Here is a 25,686-nt window from a genome sequence, read left to right on the forward strand (position 1 = left end):
TTTCCCGGTGGGTGATGTTTTCTCAAGGTTTGACTGCTTGCTGTCATAAAAATTCACTGTTAGTCCACTTCATATTATCATGTTTTTTAGTAGCATCAGGAAATTTTTAAATTGTACCTTCACATTTTAGATTGCACATGATAATGTGCTGATACAAGACTGTTTAATGCTTATGTTACCTGTTTTATAATCTATTTTTTCCCTATGGAAGATCTTCGTCTTTTTTGTAAGGCATGTTAGCACATCTCTACCAAGTAAGCAGACAGAACTAGAAACAAAAGCCTAAACAACATCTGAAGCTACTTGGTGCTCCAAGGTGATCAAACTTCACTAGCCCAGTCCTCACTTGTGAGTTGCCTTGTGGCTTCAAAACTCTCCATTCTATAGGCATCCTGTTTGCCTTTAGGCTGTTCCAATCCAGGGTGACAGTCATGTGTCCTGAGGTGGACTTAGGTTTCCTGAAAATATAATCAATGAAACATTACTGAAATTAAGCTTAGTCCAAAAATTTCTTTTCATATGGTCCCAAATGGAATAGCAAGATCATTTCAATAATGTACATGCCAAATATCTTGAGTGCAACTTGTGATCTTTATCTACAACTCACTTTCAGACATTTATGGATCATAAAAGTGTATTTAATTAAGAAAAGGAATATATCTAAATGAGAATTCTTCTGTTCAGGGAAGTTTATACCAAAAAAAAAAAAAAAGGGTAAAGTATTAATATTTATTAAACTAATGTATTTTCCCATTGTTGACTCTTATTCTGGCACGAACACCTTCCTTTTCAACTTCAGCTGCTTCCACAGACAAACTAGAAGGCTTTCTTCAATCACACAGAGTACTGTATTGTTATAGCTGTGAGGTTGTCATACAGAAATTGCATGTTGCAGGCTTCTGATGAAGCCCTAGGTGATTTCAGCTCCCAGGTGGTCATTATTTTCTAATAGCTTGTATTATGGTTTAATTTGCTGAGGCAGGTAGGTGGAAGGTACTTTACAAATGTTAGCCTGAACCTACAAACACGTCTGTTTATACAAGAGCTTAGGTTTTCCTACATCCCTTAGTGAACTTGTTGGCTCAAAGGATAAATGATTCTCTGTATCTTGCAGCAAGCAAGTGAAGGGCAAGCACAGTGAAGTGAGAATTGTCAGTCAAGTCTTCTGTCTTCCTCTATAGCATGCTCATACTTGTTTTTTACAGCCGTGTCTCTCTGTTACTGTAGTGAAGCAGACCCCTGTGTTGCTGGTTTTAGTATCAGTAGTGGGTGTGATGCTTCACCCTTTTCTGCACTGATGGTACTCTCTTAAAACTTGTCCTGTTAACCATAATTGCAGTTATTGAAAGAAAGTCATTTTGTAAAGATCAGTCTCCACCAGAATTTGAATGTTTCTAGTAACATAGGGGTCTCCATGTGTTCCACTACTGAGTAGAAAAAGAGAGAATACCCCTTTCTTGTACTTATCAAAGGAAGGCAGGAACTGGGATTTGTATAGTTTCAATTGCTTTATGAGGGATAAACACATGAATTCGGAAAGGAGTTGTTTTGCCTATCCCTATGGGGCAGTGCTAAGATATGTAGGTGCAGTAATTGCCTTTTATTTTAAAGAACAAAGTGTTTTGATTCTGGCAACTCTTACCAGAAAATATGATCTATCTGAGGAAATGTTTTCAGTTTCATCAGTCTTCCATGCAGTGATCTCTGCATCTTGCTTTTAAGAGTTTTTTTCCCCATTGTGTTGATTTAGAGCTCAAGTCATAATTAAGACATCAACAAAGAATTTCAGGATTCTCTTTTTCAGAATCTTTAGTATCTTGCCTGTTCTGTTAACCTTGCTGTCCAGGAGAATGACTAAAATGTTGCTCTGAACTTAAATAAAATGAAAGTCATTGCTGTCAGGAGCAGTTTGTGGAGTTATAAATACCTTACTTTATCCTGATCCACAAGGAAAGAAATTGTTCTCTGAGACAGCAAAATCCTTCCTGAATCACTGGTTATTGCTGAACAAAGAGAAAAATTCATGTTCATCTTTGAAGTCTAGCAGAACTAACTTCTGTGCCAGATAGCATGAAGGTAGTAGTTGTAATATTTCTTAATATTGCCTTATTCTGTTCTAAGAAGTAAACTTAATAATGCAAATGCATTTTTTTAGTAAAAATTGAATAGTTACTGTGTAACAAGGTCTGCCAATGAGAAAATTATAGTATTGAGCTAACAACATACCCCCAAAAAGGCAGATGTTCTAAGGAGCACCAGTGTTCTAAGAAATATTTGAATATACAAAATACATTAAAACATCTAGAACAGCTTCTTTCAGACGATGTTTTACTGAAGAAAGTGGAGTATTTGTTTTATTATATGGAGGACAAAGAGCTTTCTGTTGAAAGACTATTTGGGAAATTTTTGTTTTCAAATTTGAATGTGTACAGTGCCTATTCTGTGATGGACTTTGTAATTTTTAAGCTTTCTCTCAAAAAGTATTCAGTGGTCTTACAAATATTTGTATTCAGTTATTACCGTAGGAAAAAGATCAGTTATTGCAGCTGTAGAAACCTCTTTTTTCTCAATTTAATGTTTGAAAGTGTTTTATTTTTATGACAAGATATTTTCCATTGACAGGTAGCTGGTGGTACTTGAATTTTCATGTTGAGTGCTCTCACTTGTGAATACAGGGTTTACCTAAAATTTAGAAAACTATAAAAAATCAATTTATTACGGAAGGCCTTGAGATGGTATTGGTATTGTCTGCACGCTGATGTTTTGTTTAAAATGCTGTTTTCTTTAAATATTTAAAATGTTTAAAAGTTTGGGTATAACTTAAGCAGTTGTATGATTTATTGTTTAAATATAACTTAATTAAGATTATTTTACTTTTGCTTCTACAGTCCATACAGTGACACTGTTTCTTAATATCTTTGGATGTTTGGCCTGGTTTTACGTTGATGCTACACGAGGGGTTGATTTTGGATTGAGTATTCTCTGGTTCTTGCTTTTTACTCCTTGTTCTTTTGTCTGCTGGTACAGACCACTTTATGGAGCTTTCAGGTAACAATTTCAGCTTGACTTGGGATATTTAAGGACTTGTCAAAATGCATTAACATTCCAGAATTTGCTTTATTATCATGATGATAATCCTTTAAAGTGCTTTCATTAGAAACAAAGAGTATGTTTGCCATTAATTCAGATGTTGAATTTGAAATACAGATGCCAGTAGTTAGTAATATCATGGAATATCCTTTAAAAATATTTACTGTTTTTACTACAGACAAAATATTTGTCAGAAATTCTTAACTTTGTTGAAGTTAATAAGGGGCTGGTAACAGTTGCAAAGAACATTCTTATTAAATCTCTGTTTCTACACCTCAAGAATTTGAGTAGATTGGTAGTCAATAGTGTCTTAATTTTTTTGCTTCCTGAATGAACTTCATAAATAGCTACTCTTAAAATCTTGTATTTTTAAGTGATAGACACCTACAGTATCTGTAATTTAAATAGCCTGAGATTCTTACAAATTAGTAGAGCAGGTATATATTAAACAAACTAGTATTTTTCCTAGTCTTAGCAATCTTTGCAAACTTTAGAAGCATAAAGTGTGTGATTAAGAATAGAATGGTGTGTTTGCATGCAAAAATAAACTTTTTCTTTGTGAAGATGAGCATGTAGAGATTTCAAGTCCTGTACTCCTGAAGTTTTGGGTTAGGTTTTTTTTTTTTTTACGCTGAAATGATTCAGGATGTTCTCAGTTAAAATACCCTTATTCTTGCTTTAAAAGATTGATGGCCAGAAGTTGCAATTAGCTGTAACACTTAGACTACAGGAAGTGTTTCTTTTTGCTAACCAAGGAGGTATTGCTATACCCACAAATCTTCAAGGAATCAAATAGTTTTACTTGCATTTCTTGTCTAGTAAATCCACAGCTTTTCTTAGAGAAAATTGGTTAGTTGAGGAAGAAAAACTCTACTTGCATATTCAACTTTCAGTCAGTTGCTCAGCTGAAAATGAAATAGTTATTGAACTGAACTGGTTGTATAGGAATTACAAACTCCCTTCTGCAGGAAGAGCAGGAAGAGCTCTTAAAGACAAACTCTCTTTCTGTGACTTAACTAAATGATTTCTACTTTCTTAAGAACTCTAGCAGGAAGCACATCATATGGTCAATAGTTTTGACAGTATTAGTTTGAGTCTTATTGAAATTTTGCCTGTACATTTCTATTTGGCTGGGTTGTTTTTTCTTTTTTTTTTTTTTAATTTATTTTCAGTCTTTGTAAGGCTGGCATTTTAGTAATTTAACCAGGAAATGTATTTTGTACATTTTACTTTAAAATAGCAACTGCTTCAGTATTCTGGTAGGTTATGTGTTTCAGTAGTTCCATATGAGATCTTATTTCCTTTCACAAGTTAAATAGTCTCTTCCCATCTTGCTATCACTGTGAACTTCACTCTGAAAGTGGAGCAGAATATAAACTTAAAATTGTTAGTTGAAGGGCCCCTGCTCTGGGCTGAACAGAACTATTCTCACCTTTATTAGAGATGCAGGTGGCAAAATCACTATATTAAAGAAGAAAGAGCAGCTCTTGTAAATAAACGCTCTGAAAAACCAAGGAATTGCTGATACTTCATGTCACTTGATAAATGAAAGTATTTTTTGTCTAGTTAATGCAGTAAAAAGTTAGATTGGTACTACAGAATATGAATAAAAATAATTTCTTTTCTGGCTGCTTTAATCTTTTTTCCCCCACCTCTTTCAGGAGTGACAGTTCATTCAGGTTCTTTGTGTTCTTCTTTGTATATATCTGTCAGTTTGCTGTACATGTACTTCAAGCTGCAGGATTTCAAAGATGGGGAAACTGGTGAGTACTCCATTTGCCATGGTGTTGTACTGTCTGTAAGACAAACACTCTTACTTGAAGTACCAGTTGCAATACAGGCTGTGTTTTCAAAGGAGTAATCTTGTGTTCACTAGAATGTTCCATTTAACTCTCAAAATAGAGCATTTTTGGCGTGCTCTTGACTAGGAGAAGTGGGTGAAATGTATCCAAAGAATGTGAGGTACTTCTGTTACTAGACTGGTCAAAATATTATCCTTCAATTTAAACCACTTTGAACTTACTCTTTCATACAGTACCTCCTCTGTTTTGTTGGTGTAAGGTGTTATTACTCGTTCTGCATTTAAGGTAATGGAAAGCAAAAATTTAGACGACGCAACATATTGTTTGCATATTTTTCGTATTATTAGGTATTTCTAGTTATATTTATAAACTTGCTACTTATTGAGAAATCTATGGCTAAAATTTGTAGAACAACTTAACAAGGCATTTGGGTGAATATATCTTGGATATTATTTGAAAAGTACATTTGTTTGAGTCACATCCATATTCTGCAATAAGTTAATCTTTCTTTTAAATGTTTGCAAATATATAAGCTTTTACATGAAGCTTGTATGTATATTATCTTTTATTTTGAGTCTTTGAGGTCTAATATTTAGATTTTACAGCGAGAAACTATGGGGAATCAGTCGCTGTCCTTGAAATAAAGAAATTAACTAAAAGCAAGGTTGTAGTAGCCAGCTGGTAACATGAAGAGTCATAAGTGGCAGTGCTGTAGTTGGGTAATGACACTTCCCTCTATGAGTACTTTTTGCTGCAAACCTCAAAACATATGGAAGGCAGAGAAAACAGTATTGCTTTAGAATTGTTTTGTAAGAAAAGAGCCTGATTTTTTTCCTTTGGAATCCTCTATTGCTAATTCATCCAAGTCTGGGAAGTGTGTTTTTAAGCCTGCTTGGGGAAGGAGTAGTGAAAGTAGCCAAATAATCAGAAAATCCTAATTACAGTTCAGATTTTGGGGTTTTGTGATAGATAGCAGTGGGATACAGTGGATATCAAAGCAGTGTGAAGCAGGCAAGGGAAAGTTTTAAGATTTGGATTTACATAATTTTTTGCTGGTTTTTTTTTTAATAATGTGGAAAAATCTTATTCATCTTAATGCATAGGTTTTGTTCATAAGGCAACCTGCTTTTTTAGTTTTCAGGTCTGAAACTGTTGGTGTCTCTTGGTGTTTCAATTTTGCACAATGGGGAAGTGCTTGAAGTAGATACTAACATAGCAGTTCTTTTCTACTAGTTCATCTGATGCTCTCTACTTAAAAAAATTATATTAACCTCAGTTGAGAAAGCATCACTGTGTGGATACAAGTAAATGAGTCTTCACATGGAAGCAGTGTATGTGTGGTATTCTGTTCTGTATTTATAGATGTTAGAAACTATCTTTTTAGGGATATTTTCTCATCTATGAATTCATGTAGTCTTGAATCAATCAGAAATGATGGTATAACAAAAAAACCTCAAGAAGCTGAGAAGCAGCTCTCTAATTTCTCCACAATTTTGCTCAAGGAGAATAATATTTACAACAATTTTTCATACAGTTTCACTGTATTTTCAGTGAAAAAAATGGAAATTAAACGTTAAAAGCATATCATAGAACCAGAATATGCTTATGTAAAATTCCCATGATTTTCTTCAAAAATAATCAAAATGGTTCATACCCAGGAAATTATGAAATTTTCTTTGGTGAGGGTATCTTTGATTAAATGGTTCATGTGCTGTACTAGTAAAATTTGTTATTTCTCCTTCCTTCAGTGGGTGGATTTCATCTCTTACTGGACTTAATAAGAGTATTCCTGTTGGCATTATGATGATAATCATAGCTGCACTTTTCACAGCATCTGCTGTTATCTCACTAGTTATGTTTAAGAAGGTAAGTTACATTTTATTCCCCTCTTTTGTTTCCTATGTTTGATTTGGATTTTGCTTACTGTCTTGAGAGAGGTACTCTTTCATAAAGCAGTGGGGATTAAATTACATTATTTAAGGTGAGCCTTGCCTATTTATGTTTGTACAGTCTTGCTTATACTGTTGTGGAGTTACAAAATACTGTTTATACAATGCAGGTATATTCTGCAGATGGGGAATGATAGCTCTGAATTAGAGAACCTGAGAGGTAACCCCAGCATGAAAGAGGAGGTGAAAGCACTGGACACTCTGATTGTAGCTGTACATGCCAGATTGTCCATCAGGCACAGAGAAGTGTGACTGAAATGATTGCTAAGTTACAGCTCTTACCAAAATCATACCCATTAAAATCAATAGAAGAGAGAGATGCTCAGCACCTCAGAAAAAGATTTTTATTTCTCTCTTTTTAAATATTTTATTGCCAGCTAATGATGCAGGAGCATGAAAACTCAAGGGAATAAACTCTTTCTCTATGGTTACTTCCGGTGAATTTCCACCCAGAATATCTAAGTATAGATATACTGATGCACTAGTAAGTCATTGAGATAAATGTAATTGAGTATTCGGATGATGATGTGCTGGCTGGATTCCAGTAATTCAACCTCAGTTACAGTTAGGTTTAAAGATTTTACAGATGCATAAATTCTTTTGACCTGTTCACAGTAAACTAGAAATTATAAGTGTGTGCCTGGAGATGTCCTTTCTTGTCTTCTGTAGAAATACTCTATAGATGAGAAGAAACAAGCAAGAAAAAAGTATGGTGGAATATCTTTTTACACTTTTCTTACCAAAGATTCTTTCCAAAAATCTGCATAATTCATATATGACTTGGTTTATCTTTATGGATGAGAAGTAGTCACATTTATAACAGAGAAGAAAATTACATTAATTTTCCTGCTACACTGGAATGAAAATGTCTTAGTAGTATTATTTTAGTTATTATTTAGCTAAGTCACAACCTTTTTGTGACTTAACTGAGTCAAAAATAGCATTTGAATTTCAATACTTGATAACTGGAAGTTAATCAGGATTTTTTTGTCTGGTTTTGTTGGTTTTTATTTTGCTATATACCATATTGTTAAGAGTGTTTGTAAGTCATATTGTTTATTCCTCTGGTTATTATGCAGAGCTATTGGTCATCACACTAGTTCTGCAAATGTGTAACTGTGTAATAAGAATATTTTGAAATTTTTAATATTCAGAGTGTTGCTTACTCATGTAACCAGTCAAAGTAACTAAAATGTTTCTAAATATTGTAGAGAAAAATTCACCAAATACACATCACACATTTTAGTGAACACAATGAGACCCCTCTGAACTTGCAGATAATTACAAGTTTCCCCCACAGTCAAATAGTGCGTGCAATAAGACAATGAAATATCAAGAAGTTTTTGGGAAAAATTTCCATGTTCTCATCTCTGTATTCACTCAAACACATGAACAAACCACATTTCCCCACCTCACAGCTCCATTTGCATTGAGACTTTGCTGTTGGTCTGCTAAGAAATGGGAAGCGTGGCACCATTTTCTCAGTGCTTTTCCCCTCCGTAGGTGCACGGGCTGTACCGCACGACTGGCGCGAGCTTTGAGAAGGCGCAGCAGGAGTTTGCCACGGGAGTGATGTCCAACAAAACTGTACAAACTGCTGCAGCCAACGCCGCCTCCACAGCGGCCACCAGCGCGGCTCAGAACGCCTTCAAGGGTAACCGGATGTAGAGAAACACAGTCACCCCCGTTCTCCTCAACTGTTCTTTATTTTCCAGTCACTTACTGTATTCCCTAAATGCCTAGATCAAAATTCACACAGCTTGTTTGTTTCTTCTGCAGCTGCACATGGGTTAAATGGGAAATGGTTGGTTTATTTTATTATAAATTTATTTATTTTAAGAAGAAAACCATTTTCCCCCCTTCTTTAACATGTTGAATTCTGCAGTGTAGAGCTTTACATATTTTATGGAGGATAAATAATTTCAACAATTGGCCTGAGAATGAACTCTGGTATATAATGATCAAATCAATGTAGTAAGAATCTGGAAGGTTTTTTAGCAATTCACTCCCGGTTTCTTTGAGTTCAGGAAAGCAGTTTGGATTAATTATTTTTCTTTGCAAGAACTGATTTCCCTATTTCTACCTTAAGAAGTGAGGTCATAAGCAGTCAGTAAGAAGTGACTGAGAGATAAAGTTAGGTTGACTACTGTTTTTGCACTTCCAGCAGCTGCTGGGGGTCAAATACAAGTAAGGCAAAGAACATAAATTCTTTTCTTGTTTGGTTTTGTTTTCTTTTTATTAGGTAAGTCTTTTGATATAAACCTGTAAGTTTGCATGAATACTGTTGAGTTACCTGATCTTGTTTAGGTAGTGTTTTGGTCCAGAATTTACCTGCGCCACTTTATAGCATTTGTTTGTATGTATTTCCATGGAGTCTTCTCTACCTGTGAGAAATTACTATGGGGCATAAACATTCTCTGTAATAGAATAGTTCAGTTTAAGGAAGTTAACTGGTGACTTCAATCACGGAGCTAAGTTATATATTTGCTATTTTTAACTTCGGTATTCACATATCCCCTGTCCCTTTTCTATGTGCAGTGGTATTTTTGTTTTATTTGGGATTTTTTTTTGTTAGTTTTTGTTTGCAGTTTTTTTTCAAGTAGATTTATGTTTAACAGTGGTACTAAATCTCTGTCCTGGACAGTCACTCTGTTTACTGCCTGTCCAAAACACTATATACACAGTATTTAATTTTCTAACAGGAATGTTGTCTAAAACCAGGCTCTTGAAGCAATGGCATTTAACGGATACTTGAATGAATTTTCATATTAACTCAGCCATCTCTGTGATGTGATTTAAGCTATAGGAAAAAACTTTTAAAACTATTTTGATTTGGCAAAGGAAGAGATGTTTATCTTTAATAAAGTTAGATTTTATCTCATTGAATTGGAGGCCTAAGTTAGATTGATGCTGTGAAACTAACAATCCATAATGGTACATACCATCACAATATTCTAGAATAAAATATAGTCAGGAATTGGGTGTAGTTTGAGTTTCTCTGCTTTGAAGACCTTACATTTTTGGATTGCCTCATGAGACTTACATGTAATACTTACACAGTTTTTCAAACTCTTCCAGAAAATGGAAAGATTACATCCCACAACCTGTGTAAGTACACACACACCATGGCTGAAATTAATTCAGCTCTTAAGGTGAATCATAGCACAGCATAAAGTCCTGAGGCCCCTCCACATTCTGAAAGTGGACTGAATTTCAATACACTGTATTCTCTTTCAATACACTGTATTCATAATAACAGAAGCTCATTTTAAAAAATACTCCCCTAGCCTAATCCTTGAATCAGTAATATACTGTTAGCATGAATTCTCCTGTTAGTCTCCTTTCACTTACTAATTTTTTTAAACCACACTTGAATTTGAAAAACATAGTTTCACCTATGCTGAAGTTCACATTAATGAATATACGTGCTTAAGTATTCTATCTAACAAGGCTGTTAAAATGTCATAATAGTGGACATGCTAACATTGAACTTAAATTTGTATGGAATGTTTTTAAAGCTTTCCAGATTAAAGTCACTGTTCTCTGCTGAGATCAGGGGACCATCATTCTAGAAGCTATACATCAAGATTGTTTTTTTCATATTTTAAACTTAACTTGAGGGTTGTATCTAGGAACTCTGCTATGGATTACTTTTAAATCTAAATTTAGGGAATTCTTTTGGTATCTCTTGGATTGGAATCCTAGGGACTTTGTCCTTACAATTTAACTGAAGTTGAAGATTGCATAATAGCATAATTATCAGAAAAAACACCAAACACATTAGAAATAAAACCTGAATTTGACAGGTAGATTTTTTTCTCAAATGTTTGAAGGTTCTTTGAGAAAACATATGTAATGTTCTGTGTATAAGAATTGATTTGTAATATCATGGGTTGAATGTACAGATTTAAGCCTTCTGAGTGAAATTTAGGGTTGTTTCACATGTGAATTCTTTAAACCAGAAATCTGTGACACTTTTCAGCCCAAAAGGGAGGGAAAAGTTTGTTTAGCTTTGACAGCAGAAGGCTGAAATTTGTTAAAAATATTTTGTACCTAACAAAAATTAGATTTTACGATCTCTTATTAATCAGAGTATGGCGCCCACTTGAGTTGTCTTTTTGTAGTATTGTGACAAACAGAGTACGGTATGAAGTTTAAACACTGGAATGTCAGTAGTCTTTGATTTGTAACTTAGGAGTTGTTTTTATTTATCTGAGGATGTTTGTATATTTTGTAAATTACTAACAATGTTCTGCCATCCTGGTGAATGTCATGGTTCTGTACAAATGCACTTCTTCTGTCCCTCTGTTGCATGTCTGGGTAGTTCAGAAGTTTTGTATATTTATTGTATTAACACAGTGTCATAGAATAAAAAAAGACTTTTTTCCTAGGTGTTCGCTCTGTATAGTTTTGACCAATAATGGGGATTTTTCTTCTAACAGTCAGGGTGATGTGCAGGGAGGATGATCTATGTAAAAGTCTGACTTGCTTTTTATAATTCTGTATATAGATGCTGTATTTCTGCTGAAATGGTGAAGCAAAATGTCCACTATCAATAAATCTGGTTAAAGAGCATTAGTCTACTCAACTGTTACGAAGAAAACTCTTAAAATACTTGCAGTTTACCTTCTTGTGCTGTAAACTCACAAGGGTTAAAATTAAACATGCTCTGTCATGACTGAATGGAATTCTACAGGTATTAAGTGACTCTTAAAACATTATTGAAAGTAAAATGAAGTTGCTGAAAAAACTTTTGCTTTGGTAGTATTTATTTTCCTAATTTCTGCCAGTGAATCAACATTTCTGTGTTACTGCTATCCTGCTCTTTCTTTTTTTTAGTCACTAGCACAATCTGTTGATTTTTTTTCATGTAATGTCAGTTTTAGCACCTGCTCTCTAGTGCTCATCTTACTACAGGGTTTCCTCTGAAGGGCTGGATACTTCATCTAGATGACTGTGATGTAGGTAAGTTTGCAAATGCATGATGCATATTCGTGCAGTGATACAGTGAACAGTGCTCTGAGGTACAGTCAGGATTATTTTGGGAGATGGCAGATGTGTTTTTAAAGACACTCACATGCATGCATCAATCAGTATTGAAATTCTTCATCCACTTGATTTTTGTAGTTTACAGATCTAGAATGGCAGTGTCAGCAGTCTGAAGGAAGGTTTTGTACTTTCTTGTAAATGTAAGCATGGTTGTGTCATATGATCCAGTCATGTTTTATGTTTAGAATTATTACACAATTTTAGTACTCTTCATGGGACATAATTCCTCTGGTTTGCTTAAGTTACTTTTCTCAAGAAGTTGTAAGCATGGAAAAGCATGCACACATTGAGAGAAAAGCGTGGGTTAAGAGTACTGTAATTGAAAATACTCAGTGATACTTCTGGGAAGATTATTTCTGCCAAGGAAAAGGCACACACCTAGAACATTCTGGTTATTAATCTGCAGTCTGGCACAGTGGGTCAAATAATTAATTAGGTTTGACTCAGTTATATTAAAACATATGTGAATTAGTTTGTACTTTTTTCCTACAAATTTATTTTGTGTCTGCAAGTAGCTTTTATTTTCATAATTAGAAAAATCAGGAAGATTGACAAAGGCACTAGTGTAGATCTAGCTCAGCAGCAAAACTGTACAGTGAATACAAGGATTAAACTGGATACGATGTCACATGATACTGAGGGGAAAAGAAAAAAGCATTGGTAAGGATGTGTAACTTGTGGCTCGTGCTACCATACATTTTGTTCTGGGAAAAAACCCCAAAATTTTCCAGCAGTTTAATGGAAGTATAAACTGCTCAACTAAAATTATGCTTTTTGTTGGATGAAAGTGATTACATTACACAGTTGCAGTTTCAATACAGTCTCTCAATACACTTGGAGATTCCTGTTGACTAAGTAATGAGTGTATGTGTATATATATAAAAGTAAGTTTACTGTCCTGCTTTTGGTGAGTGCTCCTTCATGTTCCTGTTACATTACACTCAGATGTGAAGGAAAATACTTCAATACAGAGGAGCTGCTCTTTACAGCATTGAGAATACCAGGTTTTACTTCTTTATATCCATGATTTAAGAAGGAAAAGCTCCAGCTGGAGAGATGGGAAGTCTTTGGGACTGATTTTTATTAATAAAGTTTGAGGCTGTATTAGTAAAAACAGGGCTGGTGCAGGCCTGGAAGACAGGCTGGCTTCAGTTACTTGTGGCCCTGCACTCAGCTTTTCTGCTCTGTGACCTTGTACAGCTGGAGTTGGGTAGGCAACACTGGCTGGAGCCCAGACCACTGAACAGAACAGCTGCCTCTGTGGCATCAGCTGCTCTGCCACTGCTCCAGCTGGCACTGCTGCTAGTAGATTTTATCATGTTTCTAGCCTAATTAAACAATTGTGTACGTCTGAGCTGTAGTCATTGCACGCATGCCAAAGCATGGTTGCTGTTTTTCAGTGCAGAAGTGTTGTCTTTGCTGTGCCTGTATTTTTTAGAAGAATGCAAGATGTTATTTTTAGAGGAGTGCATGATGTTTTGAAAGAAAAAATGCATTAGCCTGGGTTGGGCAGTGGGGTGACACTTTTTGTCCAAGGTAAGAGAACAACAGGAAGTAGTCAGAATACAGAATCACGCAATTAATTAGGATGGAAAAGACCTAAACACTCCTGAGATCATTGACTGCAGCTTAAGACTTATGTAATTAAATATAGCATTCTTTCTCTTTTACCTTGGTCAGACCAAGTTACTGATCCCACCACATCTGAGTGACACCTTAAACCAGTTATTGATACTGATTCCTACTCTCTCAGAATTTCACTGATATGAAAATATTCTAAATGAAAGGCATTTGTTTGAGAACAAGCTTTCAGTGAATTGCAGAACAAGACATCATCTTTATATTCCTGTCACTCTAACACTGATAATAGACATCCACTTTGTGATTGCTCCAGTATTCTAAACCCAGCTGGAGCTTGGAGGACAAGTTACAAGAACATGGAAATGTGTAACAATACACACAACTGGAGTCTCGAACTCTGGGCTACTGCCAACTCCATTAACTTTACTGGAAAAGGAAGGTAATATTTTTAGCTGTTCAAATCAGTACTTCATCATTTCTTTAAGCAGTGTTTTATCTTTGGAGAGTAAGTGCTCTATCTATACGTGTTTTCCAATTCATAAATTGACAGTGATAGTTGTGCATTCAGTGGCATCTATCCCCCAACTTCTGGACTGTATGTTTCTAGATGTTCCAAGTTGTAACTAAGAGCTACTTCTCTGAAGTTTAGGAACTGTTGGAAGTGTAATTAAACTATACATGAATAATTGTATATAAATTTAATAGAAGTGGACCATTGCAACTGACAAATAAGTGACATGCTGACTTTTCTTTAAACTACTGAAAGCCTTCCTCCTGGTTCTGCTATAGACTGGCTTTGTAACCTTTCTCTAGTGTTTGTCATGTCACAGCTGAAAGCTAAAACACACTGTGGCAAACACCATTTTTAACTGTTACTACCATTTTTCATGAAAAAGGAAATGCAGTGCTTTAGTTGCAAAATGAAACACATTTTGTCAGAGCTATATTCAATTAGTCTCTTTAATGCAACTGTATTGTATAACACATAGTTACAATTTCATATCACATACTTCTGATCAGTAAGCAGTAATAAGTGTTTAAGTCAGATGGGAATCTGAAATACATCATTGGACTGGGATCTTAAAGGCTATTAAAGCTACAATCAAAGCTCAGCTTGGCTCAACTTGTCCAATATGCTTGTATTAAGGTAGTCAGACTCCTGTTAAAAGTTCAAAAACTCACATTTAATTGAAATTTAGATTAAAAAGAAGACATTAGGTACATCATTCATGCTAACAAATGTACATAGTGGTGAGTCAAGAACAGAAAAACAGTACCACAAATAAACCATGGCTCAAAACCACCTCTAGCTGGATCACTGCAGCTGCTCTTCCTATACCAAGGAGCTGTGTATGCGTTGCTGCCATGCTCTGCTTTTGTTGCACTGTGCCCTTTCCTTGATGTGTAGGCACCAGTGCCCATGGCTTTCAAGGAAGGCCTGAACTCCTCTCCATTTACCACTAGGATGGGGGGGGGGGGGGCGGGGCAGGTAACAATGCAAAATGGAAATTATTTGGCTGAAAAAAAATCTCAGAATCCAGAGAACTTTATTGAGTAAAATAGATACAAAGGTGATATAGACAACCCAGAAATAGCTCAGTAGCAATGTTTTTTGCAGTGCCACATTACAAATAAAGCACACTAAGAAACCTTGCTGAGCTTTTTCAGCTTTTTGAGTGTTAATGGCAAGGGGTGGACACAGCTTCACACTGGAAGTGTCTGTATCCTGAGTAATTCAAATCAATCTAGAAGATATTTTTGTTAAATCTTAAAGCTGCTGTTACTACTGTTGTATTGATCTTCCAAATCAGTGATTTTATTGCATTACACTATATGCACACCAACAAGCCCCAGCCACTTCTTCCCTGGGAAGTCCCTTTTCCAATCACTTGTTAAAATGCAAAAACTAAAAAAAAAAAAAAAAAAAAAAAAACAAACCCAAAAAAACCAAAACAAAAAAACCCCAGCAAAATAACCAAAAAATTCCACAAAACCCATTCCTTGTATTGCACATCTCACACAAGTCTGTGTATATATATATATATTTAAATATGCTACAATTAAAAAAGGTCTATGGCACTTTATTGAATATAAGTTTAAGAAGTTGATGAAACCACAGATGTTTGAAGAAATCTTCAATACCACAAAACAAAGTTAAACTGAACTAATTGGCACACAGGTTTTAAAGAATCCACAGCAAATTTCTCTAGATCCTATGCAGTGCACGTACATTAAGAAGCAGTTACACACTACAGCCCCCTCATGAAATCAGTTAAATCAGCTTAAAGCTGATTTTGCTTTTTTTCTTTCCCAGAATGCCTTTGAAAGCTACTGCTGAGGTGAACTTCAGGAGCAATTTTAACAGCTGTGAAATTTAATGAGTGCACCCTGCACCTGAAAACCTCATCCAGGAAAAAAAAAAAAATCACTATATATACCACCTTACCACTTGCTAGAAAAACAGAACCCTGAGAAAAGAAATTCTGATTATTTCTCCTCTGTATTTCTTCCCAGCCTGTCTTCTATCTGTACTACATGAACATGGATATTCTTGCAAGTTAGTTAATTATGCTGTTGCAGAGCAAGCTGATAATATACCAGCAACAAGCAGAAAAGCTGGTTCTTCTTGGTTAAGAACGCAAACAAAAGCAAAATGTGCCACTGAAAATCTCTTTAATACTTAAAAAACCAAACCCAAACAAAATGTACTATTGAAATTTTTTTAAGCATCATGTGGATCACAGCAGAGGTCAGCTAGTAACATGAAGGAAGGTTGTTCGTTGTTTACTTCTCAACCAGAGCAGAGTATGCTCTCTCAACCTTTGTAAGGACTAACCTGACCTGATTCTGGCTAATCAAGTGCTTAAGCCAGTGCAGCATTTTTCACCCTAATACTGTGTCAAGACTTGTTGGCAGTGGTGACCTGGGCTTTGGATTGCTACCCACCTAAGGAAGCTAAAACCGTACATCTGCTTAGTAATTAATTTTTAGCTTTTAGGTTTATATGGTACTCATACAACTGCTTACCCCCTCTTTTCCAACTGCAGGGCCCCCAAGGGCAGGGCAGAGCTGAGCTGGTGGTCCAGGTTCAGTGCACACTCCAGAAGGGGCTCAGGAGGGATGCCTGGAGGAAGCCTTGCTGGACCCCGGGTACAAGCCCAGTGCATGTCCTTCAGGGGTGGGGGATGTGTCTGGGGCAAAGCCAGCGAGACACACAGGTGTGGACAGGATGTGTGGGCTCTGATTTTCACCCTCAAGCACCACTTTGTGCTGGTAATTTTGCTTTATTAAAATCTTGATTTGTGCAGGCACTTGGTCCCAGACCATAACTTTTGGAAGGGATTTAAATTCAATATTTAAAAGAACAGTGAGTTCCCTGATTTAAAGTAGAAGATGGCGGATGTGGGTTGCAAGAGCAGGTGAATGCAAGAAAAGGCTAGGTTAAAACAATCCCTTTTTGAATAGAGGCAGAAGTTGTTGCACTGCATCTCAGAGGTCACTGTGTATCTGTCCAGCACACAGGTGGCAGGTGCCATGGGCACGGAGGCACAGGCTGGAGCTGCTCTGTCACTGTGGTGGGCAGCAGGTGCTGCAAGGGGACCCCAGCTCTGTGACTGTTCACCAACCCTCCAGGCTGCCCTGTGCCCGCTGTCAGGACTGCTGAACAGCTCTTGTCTTGTGGAGCACATCAGCAGTGCCTTGAAAGCAGCTGCCTACCTGGACAGTAACAACGATTTTTTAATAATTAATGGCATATTTTAAGGGACTGACCAGGCAAAACCAAGAATCTCTGCTCTGTGTAACAGTGAAGCAACACTGTCACTAGATGATGTTAAACTACCAAGAAATAAGAAAAGGAATCTAAAATTCACCTAGTATTTAATTAGAACTACTCAGATCAATTATCCCCAATGCTCCTATGGCACAGTTGCATCATTCCTTTGTTTGTTAAAATACCTTACAAACTTGGTATCAGAAGTAGTTCTAGTAAGTGAGGCAACACCACAAATAACACAACGAGCTGGCTCTGAGAAAAAAAATGGCATTTGTGGCAACTTCTGTTTAATTTCTGCTGATTTAGTTGGAAAAAGGTCTACTACTATACAAACAACAAAAAAAAAAAGGAAAAAAAATTCTTCCCAGCCACATAGAATTTGTAAAGGCTTCTTGAAAAGTTTAAATTTCCTAAAGACTCACGTGCATCTGAGTCATGAGACAGACTTATCTGTAGACTGGGAATGACATTTCACTGACGAGAGAAAAGGTACAATGTTGAATTACAATGTGGAATCCGCAGTTGGAGGAGAGGCTGCAGCCCACATAAGGCTGGTGCTGTGGGGAGCTGTTGTCTGCTTGGGATTTCAGAAGTTTTAATAAAGGCCATAGAAATACTTCAGTTTTATCTGAATCAAATGAGAGCCAGTCTAACAACAGCTTCTCTGTCTAGTCAGTGGAAACAATATTTACCTGCTAAGTAATAAGTTGCACACACCTTGTGCTCTTAAGTTTCAAGAGAGAGAAATCTGGCAAGGACTTGACTTTCTAAATGCCTTAAGATTGGTGTAAACGTCAGCTTTGCTCTCTCCAACATAGAGTTAATATCCAAGCAGGCACTGTACTTCTAAAAAGTTCAGTACCAAAAAGCACCTCCATGAAAATGGTACCAAACCAGGTGATGGTGAAGAAATATACACCAGTGAGGGGAGCCCTTGGAAACAAAGCCTCATTAAAATAGGCTTCTCTTTTCCTTAAGAAAAAAAAAAAAAAATGTGCTGGCTTTTATTATTTTAAACCCAAATTCTTCAAATGGACCAAGGTGGGTTAGGCAATCCGATCAATCAGAATTTTTCAGTTTTAACAACATTCCTGCTATATACATGTGATTACTCACATCCCCAGTCAGATTAATATATTCCACTGTTTCTTGATCACAGAATGAAACTAAAAATATCCCCAAGTATTTACATTCTGCTTTCTTGGGATCCTTTCTCTGATCCTCACTGCCCAGCAAAGAAGAATGACCCTTTCAGTAATTCAGGGTCGGAATGCGTGGGGCTTAATCACACAAATGGTAAAAACATGTAAATGGATCTGCTTGCCCAGTCAATGGAAAGCAGATGAAGATCCAGGTGCTTGTATTTTTTCCCACTGGAGTTAAAGGAGGCAGATGAGGTTTTTTCCTTCTTCTATTTCTTCTTGCACTTTGTCACTGGACGTGGCTATTTCAGCTTGTGCTGAGAAGACTGCACAGATGAACGTCAGAACAGTGCCGCCGATAGCTGTGTAGAAAGCCCAGCCCAAGGAGCAGTCTCCCAGTTTGTAAGCAGAAGCATAAAATCCACAATAGCTTATCGCCTTCTGGCATCCCCAACCTGCAGGGTAAAGTATCAAACCTAAGATAAGGAAGAGCCCTAGAAATAAAAACAGAAAGAAGTTTTACAATCAATCAGTCTAACACCAAATGCAGCATATCTAGTAATTGTTATTATGGTCACTAACGCTCATAATTTATCAGGATTGGGAGAAAACTGTCATCTCATCCATCCAATCTTCATTTACTGATTGTTCCCTTCCCGAGTATATGTCATGCAGTCTTTCAACTAAATTTGAAGCTACCCTGTTATTTATGTTGTGAAAGGCTTACTTTTTATGAGAATGGCTTAATTCCTTATTTTAATATCTGTATTCCTCCTACATCCTTTCCTCTCACACATTATTGCTACAAATACAGAGCATGCAAAATACTCAAGCATCTCCACCTACTGCTTATGCTTGCACTTCTCAAAAATGTAGGAATACTTGCATCCACTTTTGATTTTGTATTTAGCTAGCCCTCATTTAGCTTTGTTTAGCCATTCACCATAACGTGTTTGCCTGTTTTCCTCTGGATTTTACCTACATTGATTTTCCTGCCTGGAAAAAACAAACAAAAAAACAACAAAAAACCCCATCCCAAACCAAACCAAAAGAAACCCATATAAAACCAAAACCACAAAAAAAAACCAGTTACACTTCTACTTTTTTGGCCACACTAGGACATAGTAGAAAGATAATACTGCCAGTTCACTGAGCTGCTCTCAGAACAGAGGGATTCTGGAGTCAGCCTCAAACAAACAGATCCAAGTACCCATAGCCAGCGCATACCTAACCCTGGGATCCTCCAAACAGTCACTCCTTCAGAAGAAAAGCGCTTTCCCAGTGATGGCAGGGGCAAAAGCCTCAACTCCTCATCTCACTAAACACCCCCAACAGTCTGGTGTGCCTCAGGCTGGAAGTGAAAAGCTCAGACTAGTTGTTCTGCCCATGTGATTGTCTCTTGTATTCATAGGTTTCTCTATGAAGACCATCTAAGCAGTGAAGGGCTTCATTAAGGCAATTGAAAGTCACATTAGTGTCCCTGCACACGTCTTTGTACAAAGAAAGGAGATTTAATAAAAATGTCTGATATGCTAGTGGCTACAGTGCTTTCTTATGGGCACTAAAAAAAATCACAATGAATTAAGCACATACCTCCCTCCTACAAGGAATGTAAGAAGGAGCTAAACATAAGAACAGCTCACAGTATCAAAATTTGCTTTCTGTTTACCTTAAAAATTTACTGAAAAGGAAAATTATGAAAAACAGTTTTGTTTAAATGCAGTCAGTTTATCCAGAAAATTAATATAGCTTTCCAGATTCCATAAATATTCCTGATTTACTTTTCCTGCACATCAGAGCCCTTTATTTAACCTGGTTTGCTGATGAAAACAGCTGCTAAAAGTGCTGTTACCTTCTAGAAGTAGGTTAAAAGTTGTGCACTAAAACCAGTCTTTATTTTTTCTTTCCTGTAATCAAGAGACTAAAAATAACAGGTATAAAGACTTGTTTTCATCTTCTTCCATTCACTTAGACTAGCAGTTAGAGTTCTCTGCAGTATGCTAGGGTTCCTTAATTGTTTGTTCAAAGAAATTTGGCCAGATGCATGAAATCTTCCTCAACAACAATGAAAATGTGGGTCCTAGCTAGTAAGCAGTTAATTTACACAAAATGCAAAAATCATCATCCAACTGTCTAAAATTAATGTCTGTGAATGCCAGACATTTCACAAAAGAAAGTCCTTCCTCCAGCGTTTTTCTAATGATGACACAACACCATGGGCATGAATGACCTAAATGTCATTACTCTTTGGGGCGGCAAAATCCATTAGTGAGTGATATCCGTTCTCTGTGGAGGGATTTCATCACTGCTTACATTTAAGAACCAGTGACAAATTTTATGCAGTGTTTCCTGGCTGGTTGGCCAAATACATTAAGTATAAAGTATTGCTTTATCTTGGACAGACCTGGATAAGCTGTGCATTCATCCTGCTGAGCCCTGCAGCCATTTCAGACTAAACACCAGCAGTTCCTTCTCCTCTATTCATCACTAGTTTCCTGTTCTGCGCAACCAGTGTGACCACATTATGTATCTTTCTGACTGCACATTGGTATGGGCCAGTAGCTGCTCTCTCTAACAATCACAAGCCCTTTGGTAAGTAAAAATCACCATCACTGAATTAAGAAGCTGGATCTGAAATGCCAGCATAGCTGCTGCCAACACGGAAGTTTTTTAAGTTTACCACTCCATCACTCAAAAACCTAGACAGCCGGTGTTTAACAGCAAACCCTGCTTATGGCTGAGTGTCACAAACAGCACCAAGAAGACACATCCATCACTTTTTTTCCAAAACTAGAGCACTGAGCAACTCCCGAAAGCTACTGGTTCATGGAATGTATGCCGCAAGTATTACCCAAAACTCAGGCTCTCAAAAGGCACAGCACTGCTGCCAAATGTAGTCATCAGGACTTTTCTTAGACATTTTTTTCAAAAGAACAGAAAATTTCTGGATATATTAATATAAGAAATACTATAAAAAAGCCACAATTTGATAAACTTCATCTATTTTCTCACAGATGCAAACAAGATCTGGAAGAAAGCCTTAACTATGGATTTGAATACAGTCAGAGTACGGACCTGATTTCAGACAGCTAACTTTGTAACTCATATACTGGACCAGCATAATGAAAAAAAAAAAAAAAAAGTCGTATTTTCACTAGCAAAGTTCCTTTCTACTTCTCCATTTCAGTGCGTTCACGAAGTGTTTCATGAACCTCTTAGCACTATCTCTAATATTTATCACAATTTCTTATTTCATTAATAACTGGCTCCTGCTTGACAGGAAAAGTAAAATAAAGATGACTCCATTAAGTCAATTCAAAATACCCACAGGAGAAAGGCACTCCTTTGGTTCATGCTAACAGCAAGTGGAGAGGCACAGGCCCCTCATCACATATTCAGCTCAAAGTTCCCATATCCAGAGCAATGGCTGAGCTGTGCAGGGTCCCAGTCCGCCCACAAAGGAGGGTTTAATTACAGAGGAGCTTTGCCTCCTGCTACCCAGTATCTGAGAAGAGTCAGTCCCAGAGCTCTTCTCAATGACTCCTACAGCTTGAACAAAACAGGCAGATGATGCTCCACCATGCACTAATAGTGCAAACCATTGCCTAAATTGCCTAAAACAACAGACAGCAAACAAAAGCCCTTAACTGTTCAAACACTTGCAGCCAGACACCCCTCAAAAAGAACCACCCTCTACTCCTGGAAACATGGATAGAAAGGGACAAGGAGAAAAAAACTAATCTTCTGTTAACAGTTTGCCTTGAGACATGTCTAGCAGGAGGAGAGTAATTATTAATTATAGAGGTTTTTTAATAAATCAGTTTTTGTTTGTCCCTGTGCCTTTGAAGAGAAGCCAATACTCAAGAAAAAGAACAGAGAATAAAAATTGAGTGCTCTGTCTGAACAAGTTTTCTACAATTAATCTTTTCAGTTCTTTGGGCTGCTGTACAATAAATGATTTTTAATTCACAGCCAACCTACCTGTGGAATTACTGCTGTTTATTCACCCTGCTGTTTGTTCCCAGGGAGGAACAATTCACTCTGAAAACATGACAAGCTGTTTTCCACTGTGCTCATCTACAGGCACATCCACAGAGTTCATGCTTGCACTGTTCTAGATTTAACTCCCTCTCTGGGCACAGCTGCACTGCTGAAACTGCAGGTTCTGCTGTACACATCCTGCTGTTCCTACTTTTTAAGCAGCACAATCCCACTTCTTGAAATCAGTATGATTATTTTTCAAAATTTCCTTTTTGTTAGTTGTTGCCAGTTCGCAATTACCTCTTCTCTGAGGAATCCTCAAAGCAGAGGTATGAAAGAATGTCACACAATGTTGCCAGATGCCTAGGAATGACAACAGAAAACTATTCAAATTTTTTACCCAGAGGCCTCACCTATGACTCTCTGGTGTAAGTTCTGTCAGCAAAGAACATTTTTACATCTTTCACTGAAGGCAATTTGACCACATAACCTTTTATTGTCAGGCCTTAATTACTTGCTTTTGAAAAGATGTCTTTGTGAGATTTAGATTTTAACGTTACTATTAGATTACTATATATCTCCTGATCACAACAGCCTATTAAACATCAGGCATTCTTTACTTAAATGGTGTAAAAGCAACTCCTTTCTCCTAAAACACCAAAGCAAAACCTTACAGCACACTGAGAACATCAATATCAATATAGCAGACTACATCACTAGGCAAAAATACTTCAGAAGACAGTTGATTAATGCTTTTCCTATAGGAGAAGACTTTTTGTATTTGTGCACCAAGAACTTTTCCCCTTTTAAAGGCCTGCAGCTGCAGCAAGGTATTGCTCCTCCTGGTTTTTATACACAGCAATGCTGCCAGGTCAACATAGTGGAAAACCAAAAGACCAGCCATTCATTGTGGGCATTTTTATGTCATATTATGAGCTGGGGTTCAGATCTGAGGAAAACCTTTCTTCTTCCTTGGAAGCAGCCCTTGAGACAGGAGGTAGGGCAGAGGCTTGTTTAGCCAAATGAAGGCATGCTATCTAGTTTTGACAGTCTCCTGTGCAGCTGCTGTTGTGCCATATTAAACAAGAGCATAAACTAACAAAGCCATTTTCCATTGCAAAGCCTGAAACTATCTACTCATTTCCTAGCAAAATAGTAAAAAAAGCCTGCTGAAGAAACAGGAAATTAAGCAGCTGTGATCAATGAGGTGGCACTGCAACAGGCTCCTATGGAGCTGCACGACTGAGCAGCAACATTAAGAGAGAGGAAAAGAAAAAGGGTAAAAGCAGGGAGGGACTAGCTTTGCTGTGCAGTGCAGGTGGGCTGCATCCCCAGTGGCACTGATCCTGATTGTTTTAACCTTCTGCAAAACCACAGAGGATTAAGAATCAGTCCAGGGACACTGCATCAACCTGGCACCCTGCCTTTATTGCTCACATTTCCACGTGTCAATACGCTACCTGAACATTTCATGTGTTAAATATCTGTACAAATATACCAGTGTAGCTTAAGCCAAGAAGGCTTTCCCATATGCAATTTTTTTCCTGACAAACCCAGCAGGAATGCTACCAGGTTACCACTCATTCACTTTTGATCACTTTGCCCCCTGACAGACAGGTGAAGAGACAGCCTCTGACTCAGCAGCTGCACCACAGACACCTTCAGCCTGTGAAGTGATTCAGTAATACCATTTTAATCAGATGAGAGCTCAAGAGATGGGCTCAGGCCTGCTGACATGGTGTTTCTAGTACTCCACACCGGCTATAGGAAAAGCATGAGATGCTGAATGGAGCACTGCTTTACAGTACCCACAGCACAGGGCCCCAGACCTCCTCTGCAACTGCTCTTCAGCCCCCTGGATGGCTGCCAGGCCCACCAAATACAAGCAGCTGACCAGAGGCAGGTAAGTCTTTGTCCAGAAAGAAAGGGGAGACTTTGCATGTCCTAGTGTCTTGGAAATGGCTTCTGGCCCACTCATAAATGCTGCATGAGGAACAAAAGAAAAGTTCACAGCATTATGAAGATCAATGCTTTAAAAATCCTACCTGGACACCAGAGTTGGTGCAGGCTAACACAAGCAGATGTGTTTTGGGGCATGTTGGAAGCATGGCTGTTGAGAGGGGGAGGGTTGCCAGCAGGCAGTGCACTGAGGCAAGTGCACACCTTCATGCCTTCAATCACTGCTCACATATATAGATTTCGGTGTACCCTAAGCTGAGGCAGATGAATTAGTAGTTTAATACTATAACCAGGTGATGGCTCAAAATCTGCATGGATTTTTTTTCCCTCTAGAATTGTCTCAGGGGCATGCACATAGCAGAAGAAAAAAATATTTCCTAATCACTGTCTTTCCCAAGCTGAGGAAGAGGGTAAGGCCCCTACTGTCATGTTTCTTTTCCCATGTATTAGACAAATCGTAGATGCTTACTCATAACCAAACCTATGCAAACCTCTGATGACATTAGTTCTGTTGCAATCTGCAAACAGAGACAGAAACACAACACAGGGGACTACTGGTGGGACACTCAACCATTCAGTTTTACTACCCCCCAAAAAAAGTACAAAATAACTCAGTCTATTAGATCAATGTTAGGGATCTGGGGGGGTGTGTGTTTATTATATTGGTATGATCTTACTGCTTAGACTTCTCTGAAGTGAAATGTGAGCCTGCAGACTGCTGTTTTTAAGAGAGGACATGGTAAATTCACCATTAGCTTTTCATAGTTTTTATATATGTGGTGAGAGTGCCCATTAGTTGGGAGGGAAGAAAATGTGCAGACTCAAAGTAAAATCAGTCCCAAGCCTTGAAGTGACACTGCTGCCTCTTTGCTGGTTGTCAGCCATGTAAAGTCACCACACTCTGGGGGCTCCCATGTGGTGGCTGTCAACCCAAGCAATTGAGTCAAGATAAAGCATGTTATAAGGAAAAAGACAAATGTTTAAATTTTTTCAGCAGTACAGAAGTAAACAAAGACTCTCCACTCATCAGGCCATTGCTCAGGCACAGCCACCTCTCACATTTTACCTTAAAACCCAAAAAAGCACTGAGTGTTTTTAATCTAGGATGACCCTATAAAAGACTCAGTCCATGTTCCTAATTGAGAAATTCAGTTTAAGGTGGTAAATTCAAGGAGGCTTCTGAATCAGGAAAGAAAGGCCATATTAAATTCTGTTCTTGAAAGAAGCAGGGGCCAAGATCCCATCTATTCACCATAGCCTTTTCCACTGCTGTTCAACCAGTGAGTGCCATTGCCTCCAAACCACCAATCACTCATGCTGGATTAGCAGAAAGGGAATGAAATATTACTATAGCCCAG

The 25,686-nt window shown here is 37.5% G+C and overlaps 2 protein-coding genes and 1 pseudogene across 6 annotated transcripts in view; 1 reads left to right on the forward strand and 2 right to left on the reverse strand.

The window, feature by feature from the left end:
- The window catches only part of SCAMP1 (secretory carrier membrane protein 1), a 49,276-nt gene extending 37,685 nt beyond the window's left edge, over window positions 1-11,591 (forward strand). For both annotated transcript variants that reach the window (XM_059836564.1, XM_059836565.1), the window contains exons 6-9: window positions 2,889-3,048; window positions 4,752-4,853; window positions 6,641-6,758; window positions 8,345-11,591. In XM_059836564.1, the coding sequence (XP_059692547.1) occupies window positions 2,889-3,048; window positions 4,752-4,853; window positions 6,641-6,758; window positions 8,345-8,509 (545 nt within the window). In that variant the 3' untranslated portion in view covers window positions 8,510-11,591. The remainder of the gene's footprint in view (window positions 1-2,888; window positions 3,049-4,751; window positions 4,854-6,640; window positions 6,759-8,344) is intronic.
- Window positions 11,592-14,413: 2,822 nt separating this feature from the next.
- LOC132322512 (uncharacterized) lies at window positions 14,414-18,556 on the reverse strand (annotated as a pseudogene).
- The window catches only part of LHFPL2 (LHFPL tetraspan subfamily member 2), a 120,116-nt gene continuing 109,431 nt past the window's right edge, over window positions 15,002-25,686 (reverse strand). For 3 of the 4 annotated variants that reach the window (XM_059836569.1, XM_059836566.1, XM_059836568.1), the window contains one exon: window positions 15,002-18,882. In XM_059836569.1, the coding sequence (XP_059692552.1) occupies window positions 18,626-18,882 (257 nt within the window). In that variant the 3' untranslated portion in view covers window positions 15,002-18,625. The remainder of the gene's footprint in view (window positions 18,883-25,686) is intronic. The other variant, XM_059836570.1, reaches the window with a different exon arrangement.

This window comes from Haemorhous mexicanus, chromosome Z (genome assembly GCF_027477595.1).
Source record: "Haemorhous mexicanus isolate bHaeMex1 chromosome Z, bHaeMex1.pri, whole genome shotgun sequence".
Lineage (NCBI taxonomy): Eukaryota > Metazoa > Chordata > Aves > Passeriformes > Fringillidae > Haemorhous > Haemorhous mexicanus.